Source organism: Cucurbita moschata, unplaced genomic scaffold (genome assembly GCF_002738365.1).
Source record: "Cucurbita moschata cultivar Rifu unplaced genomic scaffold, Cmos_1.0 Cmo_Scf00009, whole genome shotgun sequence".
Classification (NCBI taxonomy): domain Eukaryota; kingdom Viridiplantae; phylum Streptophyta; class Magnoliopsida; order Cucurbitales; family Cucurbitaceae; genus Cucurbita; species Cucurbita moschata.
Genome location: NW_019268525.1, coordinates 3,800,909 through 3,825,364, shown reverse-complemented (window position 1 = coordinate 3,825,364; position 24,456 = coordinate 3,800,909). Strand labels below are relative to the sequence as shown.

The window sequence follows — 24,456 nt, the reverse complement described above, 5'->3', positions numbered from 1 at the left end:
CTCCACAAAAAAAAAAAAAAAAAACAGAGAAGCCTCAATTGATGAAACAGAAAAGCAGCGTAAGCAGCAAGCGGGGTGATAAGAGAAATCTCAGTGTGTCATTGAAGACCAAATTTGATTCACTCCCTATAAATGCTGGAAATGGCTCAGCTACCGCAGGGTGCATTTTTTTCGGTATGATGATGTCCTGTGAATTATTAATTAATGTGCTCAGAAACTTGCATTTATGTGGTACTTACGGTATTTTGAGGACCTTATGACATGTATTGAAGAAAGACTCCACTGGATAATGCAGACGTTTTAAATTGTGTAGATATACTTAGTTTGTTGTGAAGAAAATTTATATCATTGTTGTGACAGAACCTAAATTGAGGGATAACTAATAAGTCTAACCAAATTAGGACAGTTCTAATTCTATCATGTCTTGATTTGTGTGTTACTTCAATATTTTTCTGTGAAGATATTAATTGGATAGTCCTTGTAATTAAGGTATCTCTGGAAAGACATTATCACATGAATAGCCTTTTGAATAAGAGGTATAGCCATTGCACCTATCTCGCGAAAAGATAGAAAGTGAAATGTCGGCTATTTTATTTTGACTTCCAACAAGAGTTATTCCTTGAGTATGTCTTGATGTACAAAAATGAGTTGCGTCCCAGTTTTTACAAGTGTTATAATGAAAGCATTTTCTCTTTACCTTCTTTGATTTTTTTTTTTTCCTTCCATCACTATAGGTCGCTACTGGATCTTGTTTTCAGTTTTGCAAAGAGTTTAATTGCTCAGTGCTCAATTCCTTTAGTTGTTACTTCCTATTATGACATAAGTGAAAAAACAAATCACTTGTTTATAATCTATTTATAATAAAGGTTCTCATTGGTTTTTACTTTTGTGCACCTTACTTTGCATCACACAGCATAAAATCATTTATGGGCCTTGTGAAATGTTTACAGGACTATATGGGCTGAAATCAGATGTTCATGATTTCACAAAGCTTACGGATGATCCAACGCTGAATGGTCTTCTTGATGGCAGTTATGACTATTCTAGTTTAAGTAAAGCCAAAGGTAAAAAAGACACAAATGTAAATGAATGTTTTCTGCAGTCAATTAGAAAAGCTTGTTCTGTTCTTCAGCTCCCATGGCCCGTCCGTCCACAAAATACTGCGGAGTCAGAGAGTTGTTCTAATAGCAAACCATCCACAAGTCTAGTTAGTTCTGTTTCAAGCATGGAAGAAGGGGTGAATTTTGATGCAAAAGAACTTAGTACAACAGATGCACCTTCATTAAGCAAGGTCTGTGAGTAAGAATTTGGCTATCTCTCTGGCCTATGTGCACATGCACTCACTCTAACACATACTGTACCTTAGTGTTTGTTGTTTTTAACTTCTTGATCTGTACGCTGACTATACATTTTTATTCAATTGGTTTAAATTATTTTGACATCTCTTTTATAGTTATTTGAGATCTGTCTACAACCTGATTGAATCTATTTTTGCTGATTCTCTTATGTGGTAATTGCCGTGGCAAAATACTCAATTCTTCATCGAAAGGATATTTTTTAGTGTCCTAAACTTCAATCATAAATTCGGAGTTTCTTTCCATTATTACATTTAGATTTAGACCTTAATTTCGTTCTCTCTTGGTTTTCCATGAAGGTGCAAGATGCTTGTAGCAATTCTGAAACTTTGACCAACGTACTTGATTTTAAGTTGTACAAACCAGATGACATGTTTGTGAAATTGGGCCTTCCTCTACCAAAGGATTTGGAATCTTTGCTTCAGGATGCCAGCAAGTCCTCTGTATCTTCAAAGAATGCGACAGATTTGCGTTCAGCAAAGCAACAATCTCGTCGAGCAATCTTGCAACCATTTCCGTGGTCACATTCTTTTAATGGGCACTCTAAAGCAAATTCTGATTCATCCAAGTTCTCTGCAAATAGAACCACATGTACCGGTAGGTGGTGGCGAGTCGGAAACTTTGCCAATATCCCCACTGCTACTGCTGATTGTTTTACAAAAAACTTGGAATCATTGACTTTTAACCAGAGTTTATTTCCTTCAACAATGAGAGTTGGTCCTGATGATGGAAAGTCCTCCTCTGTATCTGTTAATCATCATCAAAGTGGATGGGATTCCCTGTCTTCTGCAACTTGTTCGAAAGCTTCCTCTATGCTTGTGGGTAAGGATTTATTGGAAGGCATTTATGTCGCGTAATTGAGATACAGTATCCACCTTTGAACCATTCTGCTATTATTGTTTATTTTACTTAAATCGTGACCACTGCTTTTGGTCTACATACAGATTCTCGAGGGAAGATGAATCGTGAGGCAAATGGTATGACCTCCTTATTTTTCTGCTATGAATCAACTAAATCTTATTCTTGATTATTTTTATTTTTATTTTTTAAAGTTAGTAGTTAAGATCCAATAAATTATAAAAAAGTTGAACTGTGTCCGTAACTGACTTTTCAATGGCACCATAAGAACTACCCACTTAATTTCTTATATCACATAAATGACTTCTCTTAATGGGGTCCTTTCTCTGAAGGAACCAAAAAGAATCCACTGAAGGAAGATGCTTATTGAAGAGCTGAGGGAGAGAAAGATTGATCTTGAGAGAGAAAAGTAAGAGGAAAGTGAGATGAGGAAGAGAAGTCCTTGAGGAGTAATCTGGGTCTGTAGTTATAAACGAGAAGTTTTTTCAGAAGTTCAGTAGTTGAAGAAAGTGCTTTGCTAGTCTGAGAATTTTTGGCAAGTACAGAGAAGCCTGCTCTAGAAAACATTAAGCGTTTTAGAGGAAACTAAATCAAATCCCTTGCATTTATTTGTTATGCATAATTCAGAAATGTTTAAAACTTGGATTCTTAATCTCCCTAGAGCTATGAGTACGAACTCCTTAGTTTGGCTAGTGTGTCCATGTCTAACACGTTTTAGACACTTCAACACTTCGACATTTGTTGGATATGTATCAGATACTCTTTGGTGCAAAATCAATATGAGTTCTATATTTGTCCGACACTTATCGAACACTTATTAAGTATACTAAATAGACACATAGAACAAAAATCATTAAGTTTGAGAGTAAGACATATCAAACTCATTTATATCATATAAATGCCTTAACTTATTGACTTCGGATTTCTTTAGACACCTATCGTACACTTCTAAAGTATACTAAATACACATATAAGACGATAATCATTAAATTTGAGAGTGAAATACATCGAACTCATTTATTTAATCTTATAAATGTCTTAACTTATTGACTTTGGATTTCTTTATATAAACGTATCCTTGATGTGTCTATGTCATAATTTTTTTAAATAATGATGTGTTTCGTGTGATGTCATATCCACGTCCCGTTCTTCTTAGCGATAGAGAACTGTAGATATAATGTACGTCTCTCAAACATTAAGCCACTTTCCTAATCTTTTTTGCGAATGCTATCTCGCTGCAGCTTGAAACTTCATGAATTTTGTTGTGTCATTTGCATGCAACTAAAGCCTAATTGAATTTTTTTGTCTTCGGCTATTGATATTGCTTCTCTACAGAGCAGCACTGTCCAAGAGTAATGGCTGCTGCTCAAACTCTCTACGATATTGCAACTCGTGCTGCATTGAGGCAAAACATAGACGGTATAGTAAAGTGGCCAAAAAAGCCTTCACAAAAGTCCATGAAGGCTCGAAAGTTGAAATCAGAGGAAACCGAAGAATTATATGCCGCACCGACCACATACGGATTATGGTCCAACAATTCATTTAAAAACGAGGGCCATTTGCATCCCTCGAAGAAGCCAAAGCCAGGAACAGTAGAGAGCAGAAGAGACATTACTCAGACAAATAATAGAAAGGGACCATTGAATTGGGCTACGACCAAATCGAGTAGATCGTCCCCAAGTAAGTTCGTTAGAGATTCGGTTTCGGAAGCTAAACATTCAACCTCCGGCGTAGTAAAACAATCATCAATGATGCCTCCTCCAGCAACTCATTTGTCCAAGGCTAGCGAGGGACAACAAAAGACACGAAAGTTAATGCTCATGGATTGGAAAAGAGGAGGAGGAACAGGTTAGATTGATCAAGAAACTCTACATTATTATATCCCTTTCCAACAAAACGCTGCTATTAAATTAGAACCACTCCTCTGGGCTTAGGTGTGGCTAAACTGGTAGGTTGTTTGTGTACATAATATTGTTGTAAGTGGCTGATTGATATGATTATTGTAATGGTCCGTCCTGAATAGTGACACGCTTTCTAATTGTTGTAACATCACATCAACTTCATTCCAGAACGCAGTAGCAAATTCCTTGCCACTGTGTGAAAAAGTATTTGACGAGTCAATAGAAATTTTAGTTCTTATTACTGTTCCCTTGTGCCCCTATCTGTGCTCTTCACCAGTTTTTTCTTCTTCTTTTGATTGTCTTGTCACATCTCTGCAATAGACCAAGAAAGTTCGAGTTGTTTCGGTTTGTTAGGGCGGAGGACAAAGTATAAAGCAGGGCTGGCAGGAACAGAGACACGTCCACACTGCTATTCTTGTAGTTGTCGCTGTCATTTTGATTGGTATCTCCTAGTTTGTCCTCTTGCTCTATCAAATTCATGGAAGACGAGGAGCCTTAATGGTGTGAATGAATTCCTTCACCTCTACTCGTTTTTCCCACTTTGTAGGCTTATGTAGAATGTCACTTTTCAATACCTTTAAATCTATTTTTATTCCATTACATACTCTCTATACTTTCAATTTTTTCATTAATCTACTTCAAATTTTAAGATTTGTATACATAATTACCAATTTTAAATTTATATACATTTATTAGATACAAAATTAAAAGTTATAACTACTCTATTCTTCTATTCTAATAAAGTTGCTACTTACATGAACGGTAAAACGGGTAAGTAATAAAATATTTAAAATATTATAGTGAAAAATTAATAAGATCAATTAAAATTTAGAAGTTTTAAATTTATTTCACACTTTTAATACTAAATAGGCCAACCTTAAAGCTTAAGAACTATACTTTGAGATTGCCTAAGTTTACTCTAATACTTAGCATACATATTTGATGTGTATATGTATGTAATCTAATTTATTTGTTATTATTATTATTTTTACATTAATTAACTATTAAATAGTAATTTAAAAAAAGAGTCGGCATGGCAATGTCGGTAAGTTGACATAGTGCTGTCTCCTGTGTGTTTTGACCTTTCTACCCATGCATGATCAAGTAGTAGCCTATTCTAATGTCGCTTCCATTTCGATGTGATGATAAGTTAGGCTAAATAATTTGAATCATCTACGCTAATACATTTATTTTAGGCTTCAAAGAAATGTATGGACGAAAATGTAAAATTACAAAATAAGGAGATTTGGATTCAAATTTAACTTGTTTTTTTCTTTTTTTTTCTTGGAGATTTCATTTTCTACCTGTCATAGTGTAATGACCATATGTTGTCAACAAATTTAAAACTTATTAAAACGTGCATGCATTTAATAAGTGTCAATTTAAATAGTACATTTCGTTTAAATCAACTATGTATTCAAACATTCAAAATACTACGGATATAATTTACAAAATGGCGGATGACAAAGTAGGAAATACAAAAAAAACAACTGAGTTCATGAAGTCATAACATCTAAGAAGCCAAGATAATCTAGCTCGTGCGCACCCTTGCCTTGACCACTCTATCTAAACCTCATCTAAAGAGATTAACTAGCATGGATAACTATAAAACTCAATAAGTGGCTTACTTGTAGTTTGGTTCGTTATTAATTTTGTCTGATATCTTAGCAACCTCATTCCTAAGTCATGTAGTTTCATAGGCTATCTCCTACTTAACTTAGTTAGAGTCATGGTGTGAAAGTGGTTAGGTTCTCTTTCCTTAGCCCTCTCTAGATTATTAATTCTCATAGTTCTTCTATCCTTAGATTCCCTGCATATTATATATATATATATATATAACAGTATGATTACCTACCACCATTTAGTCGTATAATTTTTATATATATATATATATTTTATGTTGGAATTGCTAAAAAAAAATTGAATGGTGGTGTTTAGAAAATGACATGTGAACATCTCAATTACTTGTTTAAAAGGATGATCATAAGAGTCCAAAATTGGGATTGAAAATGAAATAGGCGAAAGGAAATTCAATTATTCCTACAACAAAGCAATATTGTACACTCCTTACTCAAAAAGGAAACAAATCCCTTTCAAAATGAAAACGCAGCTTCTGCAAAATATGTACAACCACAGATGGAGATGAACACGACGAAGAAGAATCAAATTCTAAGAGAACATCTGATCCAAAAGTAAAACCAGAGCCATAGCCAATCCCGAATCAAAACCAGGAAGAACCAGCAGAAGAAAAACCTCCGCCCCAAAACATACGCCGCCGTTAATCGGCTCCTTCCTCCTCACCTCCGCCACCACTCTCCTCGACGCGTCCAAAATCTTGCACGATCTCTGCCCGTACGAACCTTCTATACTGTACGCATACTTTTTGTCTGAGATTCTGTAATCGTATACGTACGCAAGCACTTTCGAATTCGGAGCGACATGTAGTATGTTCATGTTCTTCCTCACTCGACATATCGGATTCTTTCTAGCCCTAATTTCGCGTCCTACTTCCCCTTCGTACACACACCAGTTCTCTGCTATTCCGAGTTTCTGTTTGACCAGAACAAACACAAATTAAAAACCAATCCAGCAGCGAAAATCAGAGCGATTCATAAACATTAAGTTCAATTTCATCGGAAAGACGAAGAATCAAACGTATGCTTGAGAGTAAAATTTGACTGACCTTGGAGCGGCACATTGTGAGGACGGATTTGCCGAGACCGTCCATTAGAATCACTTCCTCCGGGCGTCCAATGTAATTGTCGACTCGGTATACGATGTTTCCGCTACGATCGATGACCGTGAATCCGTTGCAGGTGAGTAGTAGTGACTTCCTCCACACGGTCAGTGAAACACACGCGCCGCTGTCTCCGCCTCCGCCTCCGCCGCATCCCTTGACCTCCTCCTGCGGCTGGGATTCCTGGTGTACTGCTCCGGAAGAAGATTTGAAGAAGAGCATCCTTAATTGATTCCTTCTTGCGTTGCCAATGGTTGATTTCTTTTCGAATTTATTGGAGGATGATAGCCGGGAGAGGAAGCAGATATTTATAGAGTCTCAAGACTCATAATCGGACGGAACTTCGATCCTCCATGAAAACGATGACTCTTGTTGTTCACTAGGTAGGCTCCTCATTTCTCTCTCTACCTTTTTTTTTTATTTTTTTTTAAATAAATTGAATTATAACAAATAATAATAATAATAATAATAAAATCTTTTTATTGAAAAATAGTTTTTAACTCTTATGTTCCCCAGCATTTTTTATCATCAAATTTTAACCATTAAGGTTATAAAATTTATGCTTAAGAATAAAAAAAATTATATTAAAAATCTAAATAAAAAAATGTTTTTACCATTATAATTCAAATTTTATTTTTAAAAGATACTTAGAATTTTAAAATTGTTTAAAATGATTTAGTTTTAACATTTATTTATTTGATCCAATTTTTTTTTTATAAAAAAAATTCAATTTATCTTTTATTTTGACGAAAAAATCTTCAAAATTATTTTTTAAAAAAATTAACGTCTAAAGACAAAAATAAAATATTTCAAAATTTAATAATATAATTAAAACCTATTTAAAAGTTGATATTTTATCTAATTTAACCAAAAATTTAGATTTTTAACCATTATTATTATTTTGAAAAGATTTATAACAATTTAGCCTCTCATGTTCTTTTTAAAATTGGTAACCATTTAATTATGGAGTTCATTAATTTGAATAAAAAGGAAATTCTGAATTAACAAATTGATTTATTTTGGAAGAAATTGGAGAAAAATGACAGAAATGTTGCCTCCAGTTGAGAAATTTTGAAATTTAATTATTATTTGAAATTTTCAGGAAAGTTTTCTTTAAAAAAATATATATAAAGTTCGGAAAAGATTGTATTAAGATATGAATCGGTAGACTAAACCTAAAGTAGGAGAATTTAATAAAAATACTTAGTGACTCATAATGAGCCACGTTTTATACTAATCCCTACCACAACTCGACACGTGTACCTTTTCATTTTTCCAAATTCAACCTTTTACTTAGTAAGGTGGGCTTTCTTGTCCCCGACATCAATTTTATTTATTTATTTTTAATTTCAAATATTTATCCAACTAAATCACATTGTTCAAACATTTTAATATTATATTCCAACTTTTAATTCCACTAAATATTGTTAGTTGGGTCGGATTAATTAAGTTTAAGTTTAATATTTTATTTTTAAATTACGCATTGTAAATTTTATAATCACGAATTTATTTTAATTATATACATTTTTATTTATTAGATTATAAGCGTCTAATATTTGTGATCCATAGTAATTATAGTTTAAAATAATAAATTTTTATATTGAAGAGGGGAAGTCATACACGTGCGTAGATTTGGAAATAGAAGAAAAAGATATTTTTGGAAGCGATGGCAGGAATTAGGAGTGAGAAACTGGCGTGGTCGGTTGCCAGCCGAGAAAATTCCACCGGCTGCCCCTGTGGGCCTATGTCACTCCCATCGTCTTCATTGTATAATATATGCTTTTCAAACTTCTTCTGTAGCCTCCCCCACTTTATTTTTCATTCACCGATTAACATTTCTCATTTGTTCGCATCTTTTTACAACTTTATATTATTAATTTCACTTACCACTATATATCTTAAATGCTATAGTTAATAAATGACAAGAAAATAAGTATAGTTTTAAAAAAATATGTAAGCGTTAACTTAGACTACTAATTTCGTATTTTTAATAATAATGTGAGTATTAGTTTAACTGTAATTAATACATGTATTTTTAGGTAAGTCTAGTTTAAATCTGTGTATGAAGTAAAAAAGAATGGTTGTTTTGGTTAAACTGTTGAGAAGAAATGAACAAAAAAATGTTTTACTAAAATCATTGACGTGACGTTTAATATTAACTTTAATTTTATAAGAAGGTATCATATTAGTCAACCAAATTAGTTAGGATATTTATTAGTTAATTGAATAAAATATATCTGGTGAGGCACTCTCCCTATGATTAAAATAATTTTCTTTTAAATTAATTTTCAATTAAATATAACATACGTATAAATTTAGAATTTAATTTCTCTAATTTTAAAATTTATGATGGGATAAAATTCTCATAAATCTTATTATTAAAAATTAAAATTGTAATTAACTAGGGATAAATACTATTAAAAACTAAATTTATAATTTAATTAAAAGAGAGTAGACCCATCAAACACGTTTTGAGTTGGGTTTTGGCTTCATGCCAAAATGAGTTATTTGTGTTGAGTTCATCTAGAAACGTTCCCAATTCATTTTGAGCTCTATGGGACACTTTTGACCCTTTAAATAATTTTTGGACATTGGGACACTTTTAAAATGCCGAGAGATAAATGTTATATTAGTGAATAATAATGATAGATGTGGTTAGTTAATCAAAGTTTAATTGAATATTTTATTTTCATTAACCATTATTTTCTTTTTAGACTATTTCATATTCAATAATATATACTTTTTATTTATTTATTAAATTTTATACTTATTTTTTTAAAAGTTGATTATGAAATTAAAATTTAAAATCCATAGGTCCTTTCAGGTTTGGTATGTATTTTGAATAATAATAATTAGTTTATCAACTTTGACTCCTAATTAAATTTATGGTTCTTTACTCAATTATAAAAAATTTATGGTTAAACGCGTTTATTTGAGTAATTTTATGTAATTAACAATTAAAAACGGTATGTTATTATCGACTTCCATAATACTCTAATCAAAAGGATTATCACGAGGACAAATTGAATCATTATAAATTTATGACAATAATAATAATAAATACATGAATTTGCATTGACAAATAAACTTGAGAAACTGATATTAATAAATACATGAATATGCATTTACAGATAGATTTGACATAAAATTAATTTAAAATTTTTACCATATTCGAAAATTTTAAAAGAAGGGCTAGATTTGTAAATAAATTAATGTATCTTTTATTACTATGGTTTGGTTTTGAGTTGTTTACTTGTTAAGGAAGAAAGTTTAATTTAATTTAATTTAATTTAAATCTCATCGTTAAAAAAATGACAAAAATTAGAATATTTTTCTCCCGCCTTACTTTAATGTCATGCATAGAATATTAGAAAGGAAAGGAATAGGTCCAAATCAAGGGTAAAATGGTAATTAACAAATGAAAGCAGCGTACATCCACGCTCTCCCCGTTTAGGCAAAGATTAGGTACAAATACTTTTTGGTTGCTGAAAATCTTTGTCTTCTCCGTTTAGAGCAATTTCTTCCGATTCAGGATGCGCCTCCTCTGCAACTTCTTTTCTCACTCCCGATTGGCTGATTGTTGACGACGGCTGTGGCACCGGTCTGTTCCTCAAACTGTTGATGATTAATTAGTTTCGCAGACTGCAGGCACGTTCCGGTCTGCTAATTATTAATATTCAATGACCACGACTACGGAGCGGGAGCGCCGATACGGATCTGACGACATTATACAACTTGATTCGATGATCTTCGGATCGTCGCTAGGAGCGCAGTTCGACGTGGCGGAGGAGTTTGTTGAGGTGACGCTTGATGTGCAAGAAAACAAGACGGTTGTGCTTCGAAGTGTTGAACCTGCGACTATTATCAATATCGACGATGGCGTCTCTGGAACTTCTGGAACGCCGGCCTTGACTTCTGCTTCGACTTCGAGATCTACGTCGGTGAAGCGGAGTTCGTCGCATCGGTTTCGGCAGTTCTCTCAGGAACTGAAGGCGGAAGCGAGAGCTAAGGCGAAGCATTTCTCGCACGAGTTAAAATCCGAATTGAGGCGGTTCTCATGGAGTCGGAGTCAAGTGTCGCGAGAATTAGCAGCGTCGTCATCAAGTTTGAACACGAACAGAGCTGTTGGAGTAGAAAACGGAATTAATTCGGCTTTAGCGGCTAGAGATTTGAGGAGGCAACGAGCAAAGCTTGATCGAACTCGTTCTGGCGCTGAGAAGGCTCTTCATGGATTGAGATTTATAAGTAGCAAAAATAACAAAACGACTGGCATTGATTCGTGTAGTGAACTTGAGAGCAACTTCAATAAGCTTTCCAAGGACGGGTTTCTCAGCCGCGCTGATTTCGCACAATGCATAGGTACAAACTCGGCCTCAAACGGTTTCAGTACATTTCGTGAATTTTTAATCGATTTCATTGTTTCTTTTTAATTTGAAAGGAATGAAAGATTCCAAAGAGTTTGCTCTGGAGTTATTTGATGCTCTAAGTCGGAGGCGAAGACTCGACCACTTCGAACAAATTAGTAAAGACGAACTATTCGAGTTTTGGCTTCAAATCACAGATCAAAGTTTCGATTCCAGGCTTCAAATCTTCTTCGACATGTAAGCACCATAGCGTATAATTATGATCACAATTTTTTTTCTCAAAGAATGATTAATAACGTTTTATTCTCCCTCAATTATTATATGCATAAAAAAAGGTAATTTGGTTACCTAGCAGTTAGCACGTCGATTTGTTTACTAATATTTAATGAATTCTTCTTTAAACAATAGATTATTTTTTTCGTGTTATCGAAACATTTCTTTCGATGATTGCATTTCTATTTTAACTAATAGGCTTATTGATATTAATGATTAAGAAAAACAATCGGTCAGTTAATTAAAAAAAACAGTATGTATTATGTAGATACTTCCTTAATTAAATGCCTTGATTTAGTCATTTTAAATAATTACACATCCCAGGGTCGACAAGAATGAAGATGGTCACGTTACTGAAGAAGAAGTAAAAGAGGTAACAATTCTATTTCCTAACCACTTCTCAACTCATTGCTTTTGATGCTGCTGATGATATTTTAGGCAATTAAAAAATGATTTAAGACCAAAGCCGTTCCGTTTCTGTATATATAAAACTATACGTGCATGATAAGATTATGAAGAAAAATGGATAAAATTCATATATTCTAACCTACACAAAAGGGGGATGATGTCATTTTTAATAGATTAGCATTGTTATCACCCTCCCCAACTAAAATACAGCTACTTGTATAATTTCAACGATATTATTTACATTTTTTATATAAAACTTCTCCTAAAAGATAAATCAAAAGTGACCTCTAGTTGGTGGGATTCTGTCTTAACCTTTATTAAATTCTCAAATATTTTAAAGTACATGCTATTGACATTCGTCTAAAATAAAAGAAACAAATAAACAAGTGCACCTTATGTTCTGACTTTTTCTTTCTAATTTTCTTGAATTCTATTGCCATTGTTACGAAGAATTGTGAAGTAGGAAAAATTGCATTTTTCAATTCAGAAAATTACAATTTTCTAACACTTTAGAAATTGTCAGGCGTGACATTTGTATCGACCGGACCGTGATTCTGTGTGAAAAGAATTTTAATAATTTCATCATTCTGATTGGTTAATTTAGGGTTGAATATATTTGTTTATTCATAATCTCATATTTAAAATTTCCTACCCAGAACAATTTGATTTAATTTTCTCCAATTGGTAGATTATCATGCTAAGCGCATCAGCCAACAAGCTATCTAGACTCAAAGAACAAGCGGAGGAATATGCCGCCTTGATCATGGAAGAATTAGACCCAGAAAGACTAGGTTACATCGAGGTATGTCATCTCTTTTAATCATATATATTAAGAATAGTACTTAATTTAGTCCTTAAAATTGGTCGGGTTTTGTTAAAAATAAATAAATAAAATACAGAAGTAAACAAGGTAAAGTAAAAATAAACCGTAAAACTGAGCTTACCCACGTTAAAACTGTTGATTATGTTACTTGTAGTTTAATTAATCTAATCAAGTTTTAATAGAATTTCTCAACCACCGAACGGTTGAAAGGGTTAATATTCCACGTTTTCATTTTTCGTTAGGTAAGGTTGTACCCCAATTCGGTCCATCACCTTCAATTATTTATATGTATTGCATGTTCCTGGTGGTTGAACAGTTCATTTTCGCCCTTTTCGGGTTTTGTTGGTCAATTTGTTGATTCAGTTTTATAAAATGCCAGTTAGTCGCTCTAACAACTTGGACCAAGGGAAATATGGTTGGTTGGGCGATTAATATTTTCCTTTTTTTTTTTTCTTTGCATAAAATATCACAAGGTATGATCTGTACCTTTATGATTGCCAGTTGCCAGTGGCAGACGTTAGCGCCACCACTAAGCCCACGCCTAATACATCCAGTTTCAGGCGATCTGGAATCATATGACAAATACCGACGAAATCGGGTTTAATTTTCCGAAAGTTATACCCAGTCTAATTTTAATTCGATGGATTGGCCTCTTTGACTATAAAAAAAAAATTCACAAATCTTGGTCTGTAGAATATAATTCCTTTCAATTCTTAGAAGCTCGTACATAATGTTACAATAACAGTAAAAATTGGAATCTATTTCTTGATCGTTGAGGTGAAATTTATCTGGATGAATTTCAATGTTATCTTTAATATCTGATCCTTCGAGGAAAATTGCGGAAAATTGTTATGCTAGTGTATAAATATTTCCCATGTTGTAGTGCCGTAGTTAATTGAGAAGAACATTGCACGTAATTTCGACTACCGATGAATTTGTTACTTCCGTTGAGGAATGTTTCAGCTATGGCAATTGGAGACGCTTCTGCTGCAAAAGGACACATACATGAACTACAGTCGAGCCCTCAGCTTCACCAGCCAAGCCTTGAGCCAGAATCTACAAGGCGTTCGACAAAGAAGCAGAATTAAAAGATTCAGCACGAAAGTGCTTTACTTTCTGCGAGAGAATTGGAGGAGAATTTGGGTTTTGACACTTTGGATTCTGATCATGGTTGGGCTTTTCACATGGAAATTTTTTCAGTATCGACATAAAAACGCCTTCAAAATTATGGGATACTGTCTCACCACGGCAAAGGGTGCAGCTGAGACCTTGAAGTTCAACATGGCTCTCATTCTTTTGCCAGTTTGTAGAAACACTATTACTTGGCTAAGGAAAACCAAAATCGGTTACTATGTACCTTTCGACGACAACATCAATTTTCACAAGGTACACGCTGACCCCGATGTTCTCATCTTAGTTTTAAAGGCATGGATATCAATTCACCCAATTGGTTAACTTACCTGTGTAGATCATTGCGGTGGCCATTATAGTTGGAATCATTCTCCATGCTGGAAACCATCTTGCATGTGATTTTCCAAGGCTCCTTAGATCATCTGAAGCTGAATATGCTTTTTTGATTGGTGACTTCGGCAAGATTAAACCCAGCTATATGGACCTTGTTAAAGGATGTGAAGGTGTTACAGGAATCTTAATGGTGTTCTTCATGGCAATAGCTTTCATACTTGCAACGCGATGGTTTAGGAGGAACCTCATTAAGCTACCCCATCCCTTTGATAGGCTCACTGGATATAATGCCTTCTGGTATTCACACCACTTATTCATTCTTGTTTACATACTGCTCATCATTCATGGCCTGTTCCTCTATCTTGTGCACAGATGGTATCTTATGACGGTAATCAGTTAATGATTTTCTTTTGCTTTTGCCTACGTCTCTCAACTAAATGCTCCTTCATTAACGTAAAAGGCTGATTAACATACTAATTTGGTGATTTCAGACATGGATGTATGTCGCTGTTCCAGTTTTGCTGTACGCTGGAGAGAGAATCTTGAGATTCTTCCGCTCTGGATCATACACTGTTCAAATCCAAAAGGTTTGTTTGAATTAAGAAATGAAATATGGGACTAAATTTTAGCTTTCTACAAACGTTAGAGACCAAGATACTTCTGCTTTATAAATTCTCTCTGAAATGTATGGCTATCTCTGTGACACATTTAGGTTGCCATTTATCCTGGAAATGTTCTCAAACTACAAATGTTCAAGCCGCCCCAATTTCAATACAAAAGTGGACAGTACATGTTTGTTCAGTGTCCTGCGGTCTCTCCCTTTGAATGGTAATGAAAGATCAGATTTACTAACAATTTCTTTTGAATAAGCTTCCAGTTACCCTTGTGTAAGATAAATGCAAAATAACCTCAAGAAAGTTGTCTCATTTCTGGAACAGTTAAACGAACACATATCATTTCATCAATCTTTTCCTACCTCCAAAAAATGAGTGTTTACAGGAAGAAAGAAATCATATATTTTAAACGATAACATGTATCATAGTTTGAACTTTGAACCTATGATGCAGAATCCAATGAACTTGTTACTGCCACAGTTGAACTAATAGATTTTAGGTAACTTTTGGGTCAACTTTGTGAACTGCATGGCCAAATCACTATTTGATAAAAAAAATAAAAAAAAAATCCTTGTAAGTTGATTGAATTATAATAAGTTTTTAATATATTACTTACTTTGTAAACTTGGGATGCAGGCATCCTTTTTCAATTACCTCGGCTCCTGGAGATGACTACCTTAGTATCCATGTACGGCAGCTTGGTGATTGGACCCAAGAGCTTAAAAGAATTTTCACAGAGGTTTGTGAGCCTTCCGTCTCCGGCAAGAGTGGCCTTCTAAGAGCTGATGAAACTACCATTAAAAGGTTAATATTATCCTTATAATATTCCTTTCGTCTTAGACCTCATTTTAGCTTACTGCATTTCCTAAATTTAAATGTTGGAAATTTGTTCTGCCCATGTCAGTTTGCCAAAGCTTTCAATTGATGGCCCATATGGTGCCCCAGCACAGGACTACCATAAATATGATGTGCTACTACTTGTTGGCCTAGGCATTGGGGCAACACCTTTCATTAGCATTTTGAAGGATTTGTTGAATAACATTGTGAAAATGGAGGAGCAGGTAGTGAATCAACTGCGTTTTAGACCCGAGAGAATTTTTTTTTGAATTTCAAATTTCTGGTTCTATTGTGACTGTGATCAATCATTTGTCAAAATCTAATAGCTCTGCAATTCGAGAACAATACTAAATATGCTTATCACATGTTTCTTTTAGGATTCATCAACTGAGATCAGTAATGTGGGCGACCTCAGTTATGTGAACAAAGATTTTCTCGCTCCTAAAAGGAAAAATAGTCTGAAGACCACTAATGCCTACTTTTATTGGGTAACTAGAGAGCAAGGTTCATTTGATTGGTTCAAAGGTGTAATGAATGAAATCTCGGAGCTGGATCAAAGGGTAATTCATGTCCTCATGTTCTGATGTTGAGTATACACTTACAATTTGATTTCATGACATGTCTGTTAATTGGGAGTATCAATTGTTTTGAATTATAGGGGTTAATTGAGATGCATAACTATCTGACTAGTGTGTATGAGGAAGGGGACGCTCGTTCAACTCTCATTACCATGGTTCAAGCCCTCAGTCATGCTAAGAATGGAGTGGATGTTGTGTCTGGCACCAGGGTAAAATCATAATCATTCACTACTGTTTCTAATACCTTTTCTTCACTTCCTTTATGATTGATATACAAATTTGAAAATTATGCCAATATGCAATCAACAAAACTTGGAGAAAAATTGTGAAGAATTTAAGTACTCCTATGTTGGCTGATAAATTTAGTTGCCAGGTTGGTTCTTGACTCACTGTGTCGTCCATTATACATCTATAAAAAAGTTTTTATTGGATCCAATACAGGTGCGAACCCATTTTGCCAGGCCCAACTGGAAGAAAGTTCTCAGCAAAATCAGTTCCAAGCACTGTGGTGCAAGGATAGGTAGGTTGATTTCAACTATATCATAATAGAATCCTATTAATGGAACCGTACCCTCTTCTCATATTGTTGTGGTTTTGACATTTTCTACTAGGTGTCTTCTATTGCGGAGCTCCAGTATTGGCCAAAGAACTTGGACAGCTCTGCCATGAGATTAATCAAAGTGGCTCGGCCAAGTTAGACTTCCACAAGGAGCATTTTTAAGATAAGTTTGGATGCATCATTTCTTCCCTGCTGTCCTCGTTCACGATCCTCCATTCTCATCTCAAAAATATATCAAGATTAAAATTTTCTACATTAAAGTTGGAGAAGCCGTGAAAAAGAAGAAAAAAGAACATAAGATTGACAACTAGTAGAGAGTAGGTAGGAAAACAGAAAAAAAAACTGAAGAAGTCAAGTTATACAAGGAGACTTTGGAAGATTTAGCCACAGGTAAATTGCAAGTAAACATTATGGTTCATGTTTAATTAGGATTAGGAATTTTAAACAGGCCGAGGTTCTGCATTGTATATATGATTACCATTATGCTGAACCGATGGTACAATACACACCTACACAGGAGAAAGAAGTTCACCAAATCGTAGGAGATATTTTGGGATTTGTCATAGCATTCATTCATAGAGGTTGCAAAAGGAAACGATTCTGATGTTTGGATAAGGGGATTAAATGGAGCTCTGGAAGTGGGAGTCAGCTTCTAATTCTTATACTATACTGCCTACCATTATACCTGTGAATAATGCCGATATTTGAATATTTTTGGAACATTCTTTCTTGTATATTCAGGGGGACGGGGGGGATTCTTGTTATTGTTATTATTTCTTTGACCCCATGTGAGCACCTTGGATAGTGTCTAATTTTTGCTTTAAAATTTATGCATACTTCTACAGTACTAATTTCTATATCAAGCTCCATCCTACTTTTTTTATAGAAAATGTTAAGGTTGGGACTGTAGGACTAGACCAAAGAAAATGAAGAGATGTATATAGATTTTGAAGCTAAGTAGTCTCTCAAGTAGGCAAGTTAGATTTAGATTCAGAAATGCAAGTCAATAATCACCTCCATTAAAAAAGTGTCCATTCAAGATCCTCCTCCCAATAGATAAACTATATATATAGTGGTTTCTCTTATCCTGATTTAAAATTCTAGGCGAATCAGAAGACAAAGAGGACGAAGACAAGAAGTCTCCTTTTCCCTAAATCGAGGCACATAGATGAGAATGACAAATTCAAAACTAAACAAGGTTGTCACATGCGGACTCTCTCAAAGAAATCCATCCTAGTTGAAAGTGGAAACCCACTATTCCATTTCCACTATTATAATGAGTTAAATTTATGGGTACAAGGGAAGAACTGGTGGTCAACCTCCGTGGCTGCACATGTAGTAGGAGACAAACTATTCCCCTTAATCATCTGCCTAATCTCTCTGGCTGACAAAACAAAACAAAACAAAACAAAACAAAACAATAAAGGATAGGAAGAGTGGAGAAGTGAAAAATAGGGCTTGTCCATATTCTACAAGGTTGTCACATGATGCCTCTCCTTTGCCTCTACCTCATCATGCTGGTTATTATGTTCCCAATGTGAAAGCAATGAGAGAGAAAGAAACATAGGAAAAAGGGTTGAAAAAAAAAGCCTTATTCTGAGGCAAGTGTTCTACAAAAAACACCCCTTTACTGCAATAAAAAAGGAGAATCTGAATCATTTTTACTCGTGAGATTTTGGAAGTTTCTCTTCCTCTCCTTCCAATCAATGATGCAAAAACTCTAATGGGTTGGTGACTATTTATGAAGTTTAATCCAACCTGCCCTGCCTCGAACTACCGAAACTAAATTTATAATTTAACCAAGAAAACGAAAACTTCAAGCACAGTTCAGCTTTGGACAAAATGGATAGAGTAGAACATAGAAGAGGATGGAGTGATGGACAACAATGGTGTTTAAAAAAATAAAGGCGAAGAAAACATAACACAGAAAGCTCCAAACCATAAGACTAGAACACGATTATATGTACTTACAAAAGACTATGATTTGAAGAAAACAACCAACCATAATATGGACAATATGATGACAATTTGACATAGAACAACAGAGTATTATTCCCAGAGGCAGTGATTTTCATGGGACCAAATCAAAACCCTGTGTCTTGAAAACACAAAATTGGATCCATAAACCCCCCCTAATATTAAAACATTAACATAAAAAACTTCAATTGATTCAGGCATTCAATAAACCTCCATAAAGTCATTTTAACTAACCCCCACATGCTTCCCCCCTTTACTCTTACTTTTAGACCATAATTCATTGGATAAAAACAAGAAAAAGGAAGGAAAGATAGAACCCATTTTCTCTGTTTAAGTAAAACCCCACTTTTCCCAAGTTCTCTGACCACTAAAGACACTATTTTTGCCACAGAGATGGCTGGCCTACCGAGACCCACATCCTTTACCAATCTAAAAAGCCAAAAAAAGCAACATAATTTCAAACCGCCCACTTCACCTCAGTGATTCTTAAAATTTCAATTGGGGAAGGCATAGGAAAATCACATACATGGGGCGCCCAACTCTGCTTGCTTTCTATGTATCATCACTTCCTAATACTTTTTACCCTTCACTGGAAAAATATTCAAACTTTTTACTTAGAAGCCCAGAGGAACCCACAAATTCAATCCTTCCTAACCCAACAGATGAACATTTACATATATACTACATATATATATATATATATTAAGCGAGAGAAATGTGAAGGATATTGACCAAAATTTTCCCGCCTGTTTGGGTTGAAATTTTCTCATGGATTGATGGATCGATCGCTGTTTTTCTTTACCTTCAGCCAATGGCTTTCTCTGTGAAATCTGAAGGTTTCTCACGCAGAGACAGCAGGGAAGACTCTGAATCTGTTGTTTTTGGTGTAGAAGAGACACAAAAGAATTGATCCATTAATGAAGTTGAAGAAAAAAGGTGAAGCTTTTAGTACAAGTAACAGAACAGTTTATGTTTTTTTTTTTTTTTTTTTTTTACCTCTAGAGGCGTTGAAGGATCTCTTGCAATGAAGAATGGCGCTCTGGATTCCGTCTTGTTGCTGCAGAAGTGAATCGTCCCTTCTCGACGGCGCCTGCCCGGGTGGAGCCGCTGCTACAGCGGAGGAAGCTGACCGACTTTTCCCCAAGTGCTTGCAAACCACTCTTAGCTTGGCTGGCATGTTCCGGCCCTTTGTGTTGATGGTCGTTGTTTGTGCTTGTACTTCCACAAGTTCTGTGTCTGTCACGGTCTTTTCCACCGGTGGGGAAGTGGGTGGCGCCGCTATTGTAGGCAGTGCACCGGACTTAGCTCTGGCTGCCCCCAAAATCAGCTGTCCGGATAACCTGAACTTCTCGCCGTATCTCCGTGAAACCCGAATGTACAGAGGCTTCACCATCTTTAAGTACTTTTGCATTATTACGTCTTTTGAAAATCGATTTTCTTCAGAGGTTAATTCGTCGGAGCTTTGTTTCTGTGCTTTGTTACTGTTGTTGTTGTTGTTGGTGGTGGTGGTGGTGGTGGTAGTTCCAGCGGAGCCTCTTGAACTGTTGTCTCTGGTAAACAGAGACATGATCGGAACTTCCTCTACCTTCAGTTTCACGGCAAATAACTTACTTTTCGTTTGATTCTGGCTTTTGTCCGATTGGTTCTCGTTTTTCTCCGGTGGGTTTTCCGGCGTCAGTTCTGTTGTCTCACCTTTCGTCGGTTCCCCAACAGATCCATCCACCTCTGTTTTCTTCTCCCCGTTTGATTTCGATTTCTTGAGACCCGACATAAATACCCTAAACTTCGCGGCTGATTTCAACAATGTGACACGAAGCTGGGGTTTGGAGTTGGGTTCAGAACCGCCATTGGAGGAAGCTTCAACAGGGACAAGCTTACCCTTAAAAAACAAGTCATCTGAAGGAGAGAACGTAAGATTAGCATCGGAATGTTCATTGGTGGAGCCAGACGAGAGCGTGAAATCGAACTCCCTCTCACCATCCGAGTCCCCATCTTCTTCTTCTTCTTCTTCTTCTTCATCATCATCATTCTCCTCCTCACTTCCATCATCACAGTTTCTGCCATCTCCATCTCCATCTCCATCTCCCCCCTGTTTCCGACCCTCATCCTCATCAGGAACCGCAAACTCCAAATCAAAGAACGGCCCATCATCGTCATCCTCATCCTCATCAGTCTCCGCCTGGTTCCTCGCGACGGCAGTGACAACAGTGGCGGTGGCAGCAGATGAAGTACTGCTGAAAGCAAAATCAGCGGCGGCAGAAGCAGACGCACCACCACCACCGCCGCCTCCTCTCCAGTATTTAAGCAAGCTGAAGCTTTCCATGGTTGGGAGAGCCAGAATAGAGAAATGAGGAAGAGGGATTAAGGTATTGAGAAGAAGAAGAAGAAGAAAGGAGAGGTAAAAAGGAAAAGAGAAGTAAAGATAGGGAGAGAAAAAGTAGGTTGTTCGGAGAGGTGAGTCAGAGGTTCAGAAGAAGGACATGGTAATGGTTGTATTGCAGAGGAGGATGAGGAGGAGGAGAATTTCTTTCTTTATTTATTTATTTAGTTTTGTTGTGGAATTTGAATGCGTGATTTGCAGAGAAGTCATGTGAAGGCTCAGTCCTCCTCCTCTGTTCTGTTCACAATAAGAAAGACAGTGACAGAGTAAATGAAGGAAGAAGCAGAGGCATTATTCAAAAACCTTTCCAAACTTTTCCCGTTTTCCCATTTCCCCCATCTTCCCCTTTTAATTCTAAACGACTTCCATGCTTTTCTTCTTTCTTTTAAACACAATTCAACAACATTTACTCTTTCTCACCCCCATTTCCCTGAATCACACTACCTTCCCAAAACCAACCTTCTATATTTGTTGGAAACTCTATTAGCGGTGAGCTTAAGCTATTACAAATGATATCAAAAGGTGGATTGTGAGTTCCACGTTGGTTAGAGAGAGCCAGTCAAGTCACCAGATGGTGGAGTCGCTGATCGGAGTAGAGCTAGACTCTCTCTATAATAGATACGTTTTAAAATCGTGGGATTGACGACGATACGTAATAGGTCAAAGCATACAATATCTACCATCTAAAAAATGGAGGAACAACAATAATGTAGTTACTGTTTCTTTAAATGATAATAATAATCATAATTTGGTGAGGATTGATGCGTATTTGAATAACAAAAAGTTGCATTGTCGTTTACCAAAGATATCTGAAAGAACTCACCATTTCTATTTATATTTTTTAACCATAAAGTCTGTCCTAAAAAACAAAAACTATAAAGTATCTTTTTTTTTTCTTTTTTTTTAATCCTATCAAAATAACTTAATTATTCCATTTCCACCCCTTTCTCCAATAAAAATAAATAAATATATATATATATATATATATATATATATTTTGAATCCAGCTGACATTTACGTGACATGAATGATAAAATTTATTTGAGGGAAAAAAACCTGACGTATAAAATAAAGAAAACTTGCACCCATGTAAGAACTTTAAGAGAGTTAGGAAGAGTTTACCTTCTTCAAGTTAAAGAAGGATACGCTTGTGCTCGGAAACTTATGATTTGGCTGAAGTTTCTCTTCTCTTTTCGTGTTTGGTGGTCTTATTTTCTTTATGCTCCGACTCGTTTTATCTTATATATATGTTTTAATCGGTTGAATTTTAGCTATACCCATTTTAAAACGGCTCTTTAGTTGGGTCCAAATCCAAATCGTCTACTTTATCGTGTGCTGTTGGAGAACTCTAGTGAGCTCGATCGAGTGTATTTGCATTTAGTATAATTTAATGTAGGATAACATAATAGGTTGTGGTCCATATGGCCCCCTTGTACTCAGACCATACCCTCCCAATCTTAAATGGGCCTCCGCTCATTCATTTCTATATAAATAATTTGTTTGTTAATGAAAATATAGAAAATGTCATTATAATATTTATTTTTTTAACCTAATGTTTGTTAATGAAGGAACCATATGCTCCAAATTAATGTATCATAAGCGGTTGGAAAAAGATAGGAGCTTGGACTTTCTATGCTCTTTTTTTTTTTTTTTTTAAGATTTTGATATTATTTTTATGGATTTAAAATAAAAATTAAGTTCACCTTAGATTAAAAAAAATTACACAAGAAGTCTATATTTCAAAGTCTTTCATTTTTTTTCGATTAAATCGAGTTATATTCCATAGATATGAGTGACGGAGAGAAATTATATCCAATCATAAGTGGACCCTATCATCCGTATTATCGTATTATTTGAAAAAATTAAATCTGGTTTAATAACTATATAAAAATAAGCCTATAAATACTACTTTTATCTACCTTATCTATTTTTTTTTTACCTATATTTTAAAAAATATGTCCTAAGTCTTGAAAAAAAGAATTCAAAATTATTTTTTAAAATAAAAAATTAGTTAAAAATTGAATTATTTTAATAAGAAAGATAAAAGAGAAATGAGATGAAAAGAATTAAATTTGAAAAAGTAAATAGTAATGAAAATAGGACCTAAAAATGGTCTTTAATTCTACATTTTAGAATCATTATTAAGATGTATTAGGGTTGTTTTAGGCATATAGATTAGATTAATAAATTGGTTAATAAGAAAAGTTATAAAAGTTAATGGAACAATTACCTCCAATTTGTTCCCCCGATGAAGATAGGACAAAATTAACCTCAAACAAACCAACAAAAAAAAAAAACAAAGTAAGATTAGGGTTAAATAATCTTAATTTTACTTAAATTGGTTCCTTAATTGGAATCATAATGTTGGAAACCTGTCTCTTCTTTATCCACCTTTGTCGGACCTTCCTTCTCTTCTTCTATTATTCTTTTTCTTTTTTCTCCTAAAAAAAAATAATAAGAATAACTATAAATAATACCATATATACACTCAGGTTAAAATATTTAAATTTTCATTGAACTATACGTTAGTGTTTGTTTTTTGGTAAGTTGATTTTTATGTACATGAGTTTTATAGCTCTTCGTGTAGTATTTTGGTGTTTGTGTCAAAATCTTAGTTTAGGTGACTATGAGCAATACATCTTAGACAAGTATGACCGTGATAACTGACACGTTAGATAAATTACACACAATGTACACGATTTTCTCTTCCTTACAATATGAATTATAATTCATTTAGATTCTCGTAACACAACTTTAATTGATTGATCTGATTGTTGGTATGTTCGAAAAAAAATGAAGATTCGAGAGAATAAAAATCACTTTAAAATTGGGAATTTTGAAAAAGAAATGAGTCAAAGGAGAGCTCTAATCTGAATGCCCTAATAATTGCTTCATTCCAAACTTCACGTTTGATAATTTTAATTTATTATTATTAATGCTCAAAATTATATACAAGAATATGCTTTACTTCGTTTTATTTCCCCAATATCCAATACATAGATTTGAGAAATTTGTAAGAAATTAAAGAAAAAAAAAACTAATTTAAAAAATTTGGACTTTTTAATTCGAAACTAATTTATCTATTAGATATAAAAATGATTATCAAAATTTTAATAATAAATATTAAATTTTATAAAATATTGAATAAAACAAAATTGAAGATTTAGGAATTAAAAAATAATTAAATATTTAATAAAGTTTATAGATGGTCAAGAATTCAATTAAAACGGCTTTGAGAGAGATTTATTTAATACATTACTAAATTCGGCCGAAAGCAAAAAAAAAAAAAAAAAAAAAAAAAAAAAAAAAAAAAAAAAAAAAAAAAAAA

At 34.4% G+C, this 24,456-nt stretch overlaps 4 protein-coding genes and 1 long non-coding RNA gene across 6 annotated transcripts in view; 3 read left to right on the top strand and 2 right to left on the bottom strand.

Annotated features, from left to right (window-relative positions):
- LOC111447442 overlaps window positions 1–4,360 on the top strand; it is a 7,450-nt gene extending 3,090 nt beyond the window's left edge. Inside the window, exons 3-7 of one of the 2 annotated variants that reach the window (XM_023086613.1) lie at window positions 28–174; window positions 951–1,291; window positions 1,655–2,177; window positions 2,300–2,332; window positions 3,549–4,360. In XM_023086613.1, the coding sequence (XP_022942381.1) occupies window positions 28–174; window positions 951–1,291; window positions 1,655–2,177; window positions 2,300–2,332; window positions 3,549–4,066 (1,562 nt within the window). In that variant the 3' untranslated portion in view covers window positions 4,067–4,360. Of the gene's footprint in view, window positions 1–27; window positions 175–950; window positions 1,292–1,654; window positions 2,178–2,299; window positions 2,333–2,545; window positions 3,054–3,548 lie in introns of those variants that run through there. The other variant, XM_023086614.1, reaches the window with a different exon arrangement.
- A 1,751-nt stretch (window positions 4,361–6,111) lies between these two features.
- LOC111447443 (protein LURP-one-related 17-like) lies at window positions 6,112–7,219 on the bottom strand. Its single transcript, XM_023086615.1, has 2 exons — window positions 6,798–7,219; window positions 6,112–6,664 (listed from the first exon to the last, which is right to left on the bottom strand). Exons 1-2 carry the CDS (start codon window positions 7,071–7,073, stop codon window positions 6,284–6,286), a joined length of 657 nt encoding a protein of 218 aa, XP_022942383.1. The 5' UTR covers window positions 7,074–7,219; the 3' UTR covers window positions 6,112–6,283.
- Window positions 7,040–8,705, top strand: LOC111447444. The gene is made up of 2 exons (XR_002711267.1): window positions 7,040–7,234; window positions 8,458–8,705. It is a non-coding gene; the product is annotated as an uncharacterized LOC111447444 (long non-coding RNA).
- Window positions 8,706–10,189: 1,484 nt separating this feature from the next.
- LOC111447388 (respiratory burst oxidase homolog protein A-like) lies at window positions 10,190–17,634 on the top strand. The gene is made up of 14 exons (XM_023086533.1): window positions 10,190–11,210; window positions 11,290–11,452; window positions 11,813–11,861; window positions 12,585–12,698; window positions 13,683–14,105; window positions 14,188–14,571; window positions 14,675–14,770; window positions 14,896–15,011; window positions 15,434–15,601; window positions 15,702–15,858; window positions 16,012–16,194; window positions 16,293–16,421; window positions 16,654–16,732; window positions 16,824–17,634. Exons 1-14 carry the CDS (start codon window positions 10,532–10,534, stop codon window positions 16,931–16,933), a joined length of 2,850 nt encoding a protein of 949 aa, XP_022942301.1. The 5' UTR covers window positions 10,190–10,531; the 3' UTR covers window positions 16,934–17,634.
- Window positions 17,635–19,268: 1,634 nt separating this feature from the next.
- On the bottom strand, window positions 19,269–21,555 carry LOC111447389 (probable membrane-associated kinase regulator 2). The gene is made up of 2 exons (XM_023086534.1): window positions 19,745–21,555; window positions 19,269–19,620 (listed from the first exon to the last, which is right to left on the bottom strand). Exons 1-2 carry the CDS (start codon window positions 21,069–21,071, stop codon window positions 19,553–19,555), a joined length of 1,395 nt encoding a protein of 464 aa, XP_022942302.1. The 5' UTR covers window positions 21,072–21,555; the 3' UTR covers window positions 19,269–19,552.
- Between the last annotated feature and the right edge of the window lie 2,901 nt (window positions 21,556–24,456).

Excerpts from the sequence above, each read along its gene's own strand:
- LOC111447389 (XM_023086534.1), bottom strand. The coding sequence starts at position 21,071 with ATGGAAAGCTTCAGCTTGCTTAAATACTGGAGAGGAGGCGGCGGTGGT. Across the intron at positions 19,621-19,744 it reads ATCCTTCAACGCCTCTAGAG|ATTCAGAGTCTTCCCTGCTG; the intron begins GTAAAAAAAAAA and ends CAAAAACAACAG.
- LOC111447388 (XM_023086533.1), top strand. The coding sequence starts at position 10,532 with ATGACCACGACTACGGAGCGGGAGCGCCGATACGGATCTGACGACATT. Across the intron at positions 15,859-16,011 it reads TTGTGAAAATGGAGGAGCAG|GATTCATCAACTGAGATCAG; the intron begins GTAGTGAATCAA and ends TGTTTCTTTTAG. Across the intron at positions 16,733-16,823 it reads GCACTGTGGTGCAAGGATAG|GTGTCTTCTATTGCGGAGCT; the intron begins GTAGGTTGATTT and ends ATTTTCTACTAG.
- LOC111447443 (XM_023086615.1), bottom strand. The coding sequence starts at position 7,073 with ATGCTCTTCTTCAAATCTTCTTCCGGAGCAGTACACCAGGAATCCCAG. Across the intron at positions 6,665-6,797 it reads TCACAATGTGCCGCTCCAAG|AAACTCGGAATAGCAGAGAA; the intron begins GTCAGTCAAATT and ends CTGGTCAAACAG.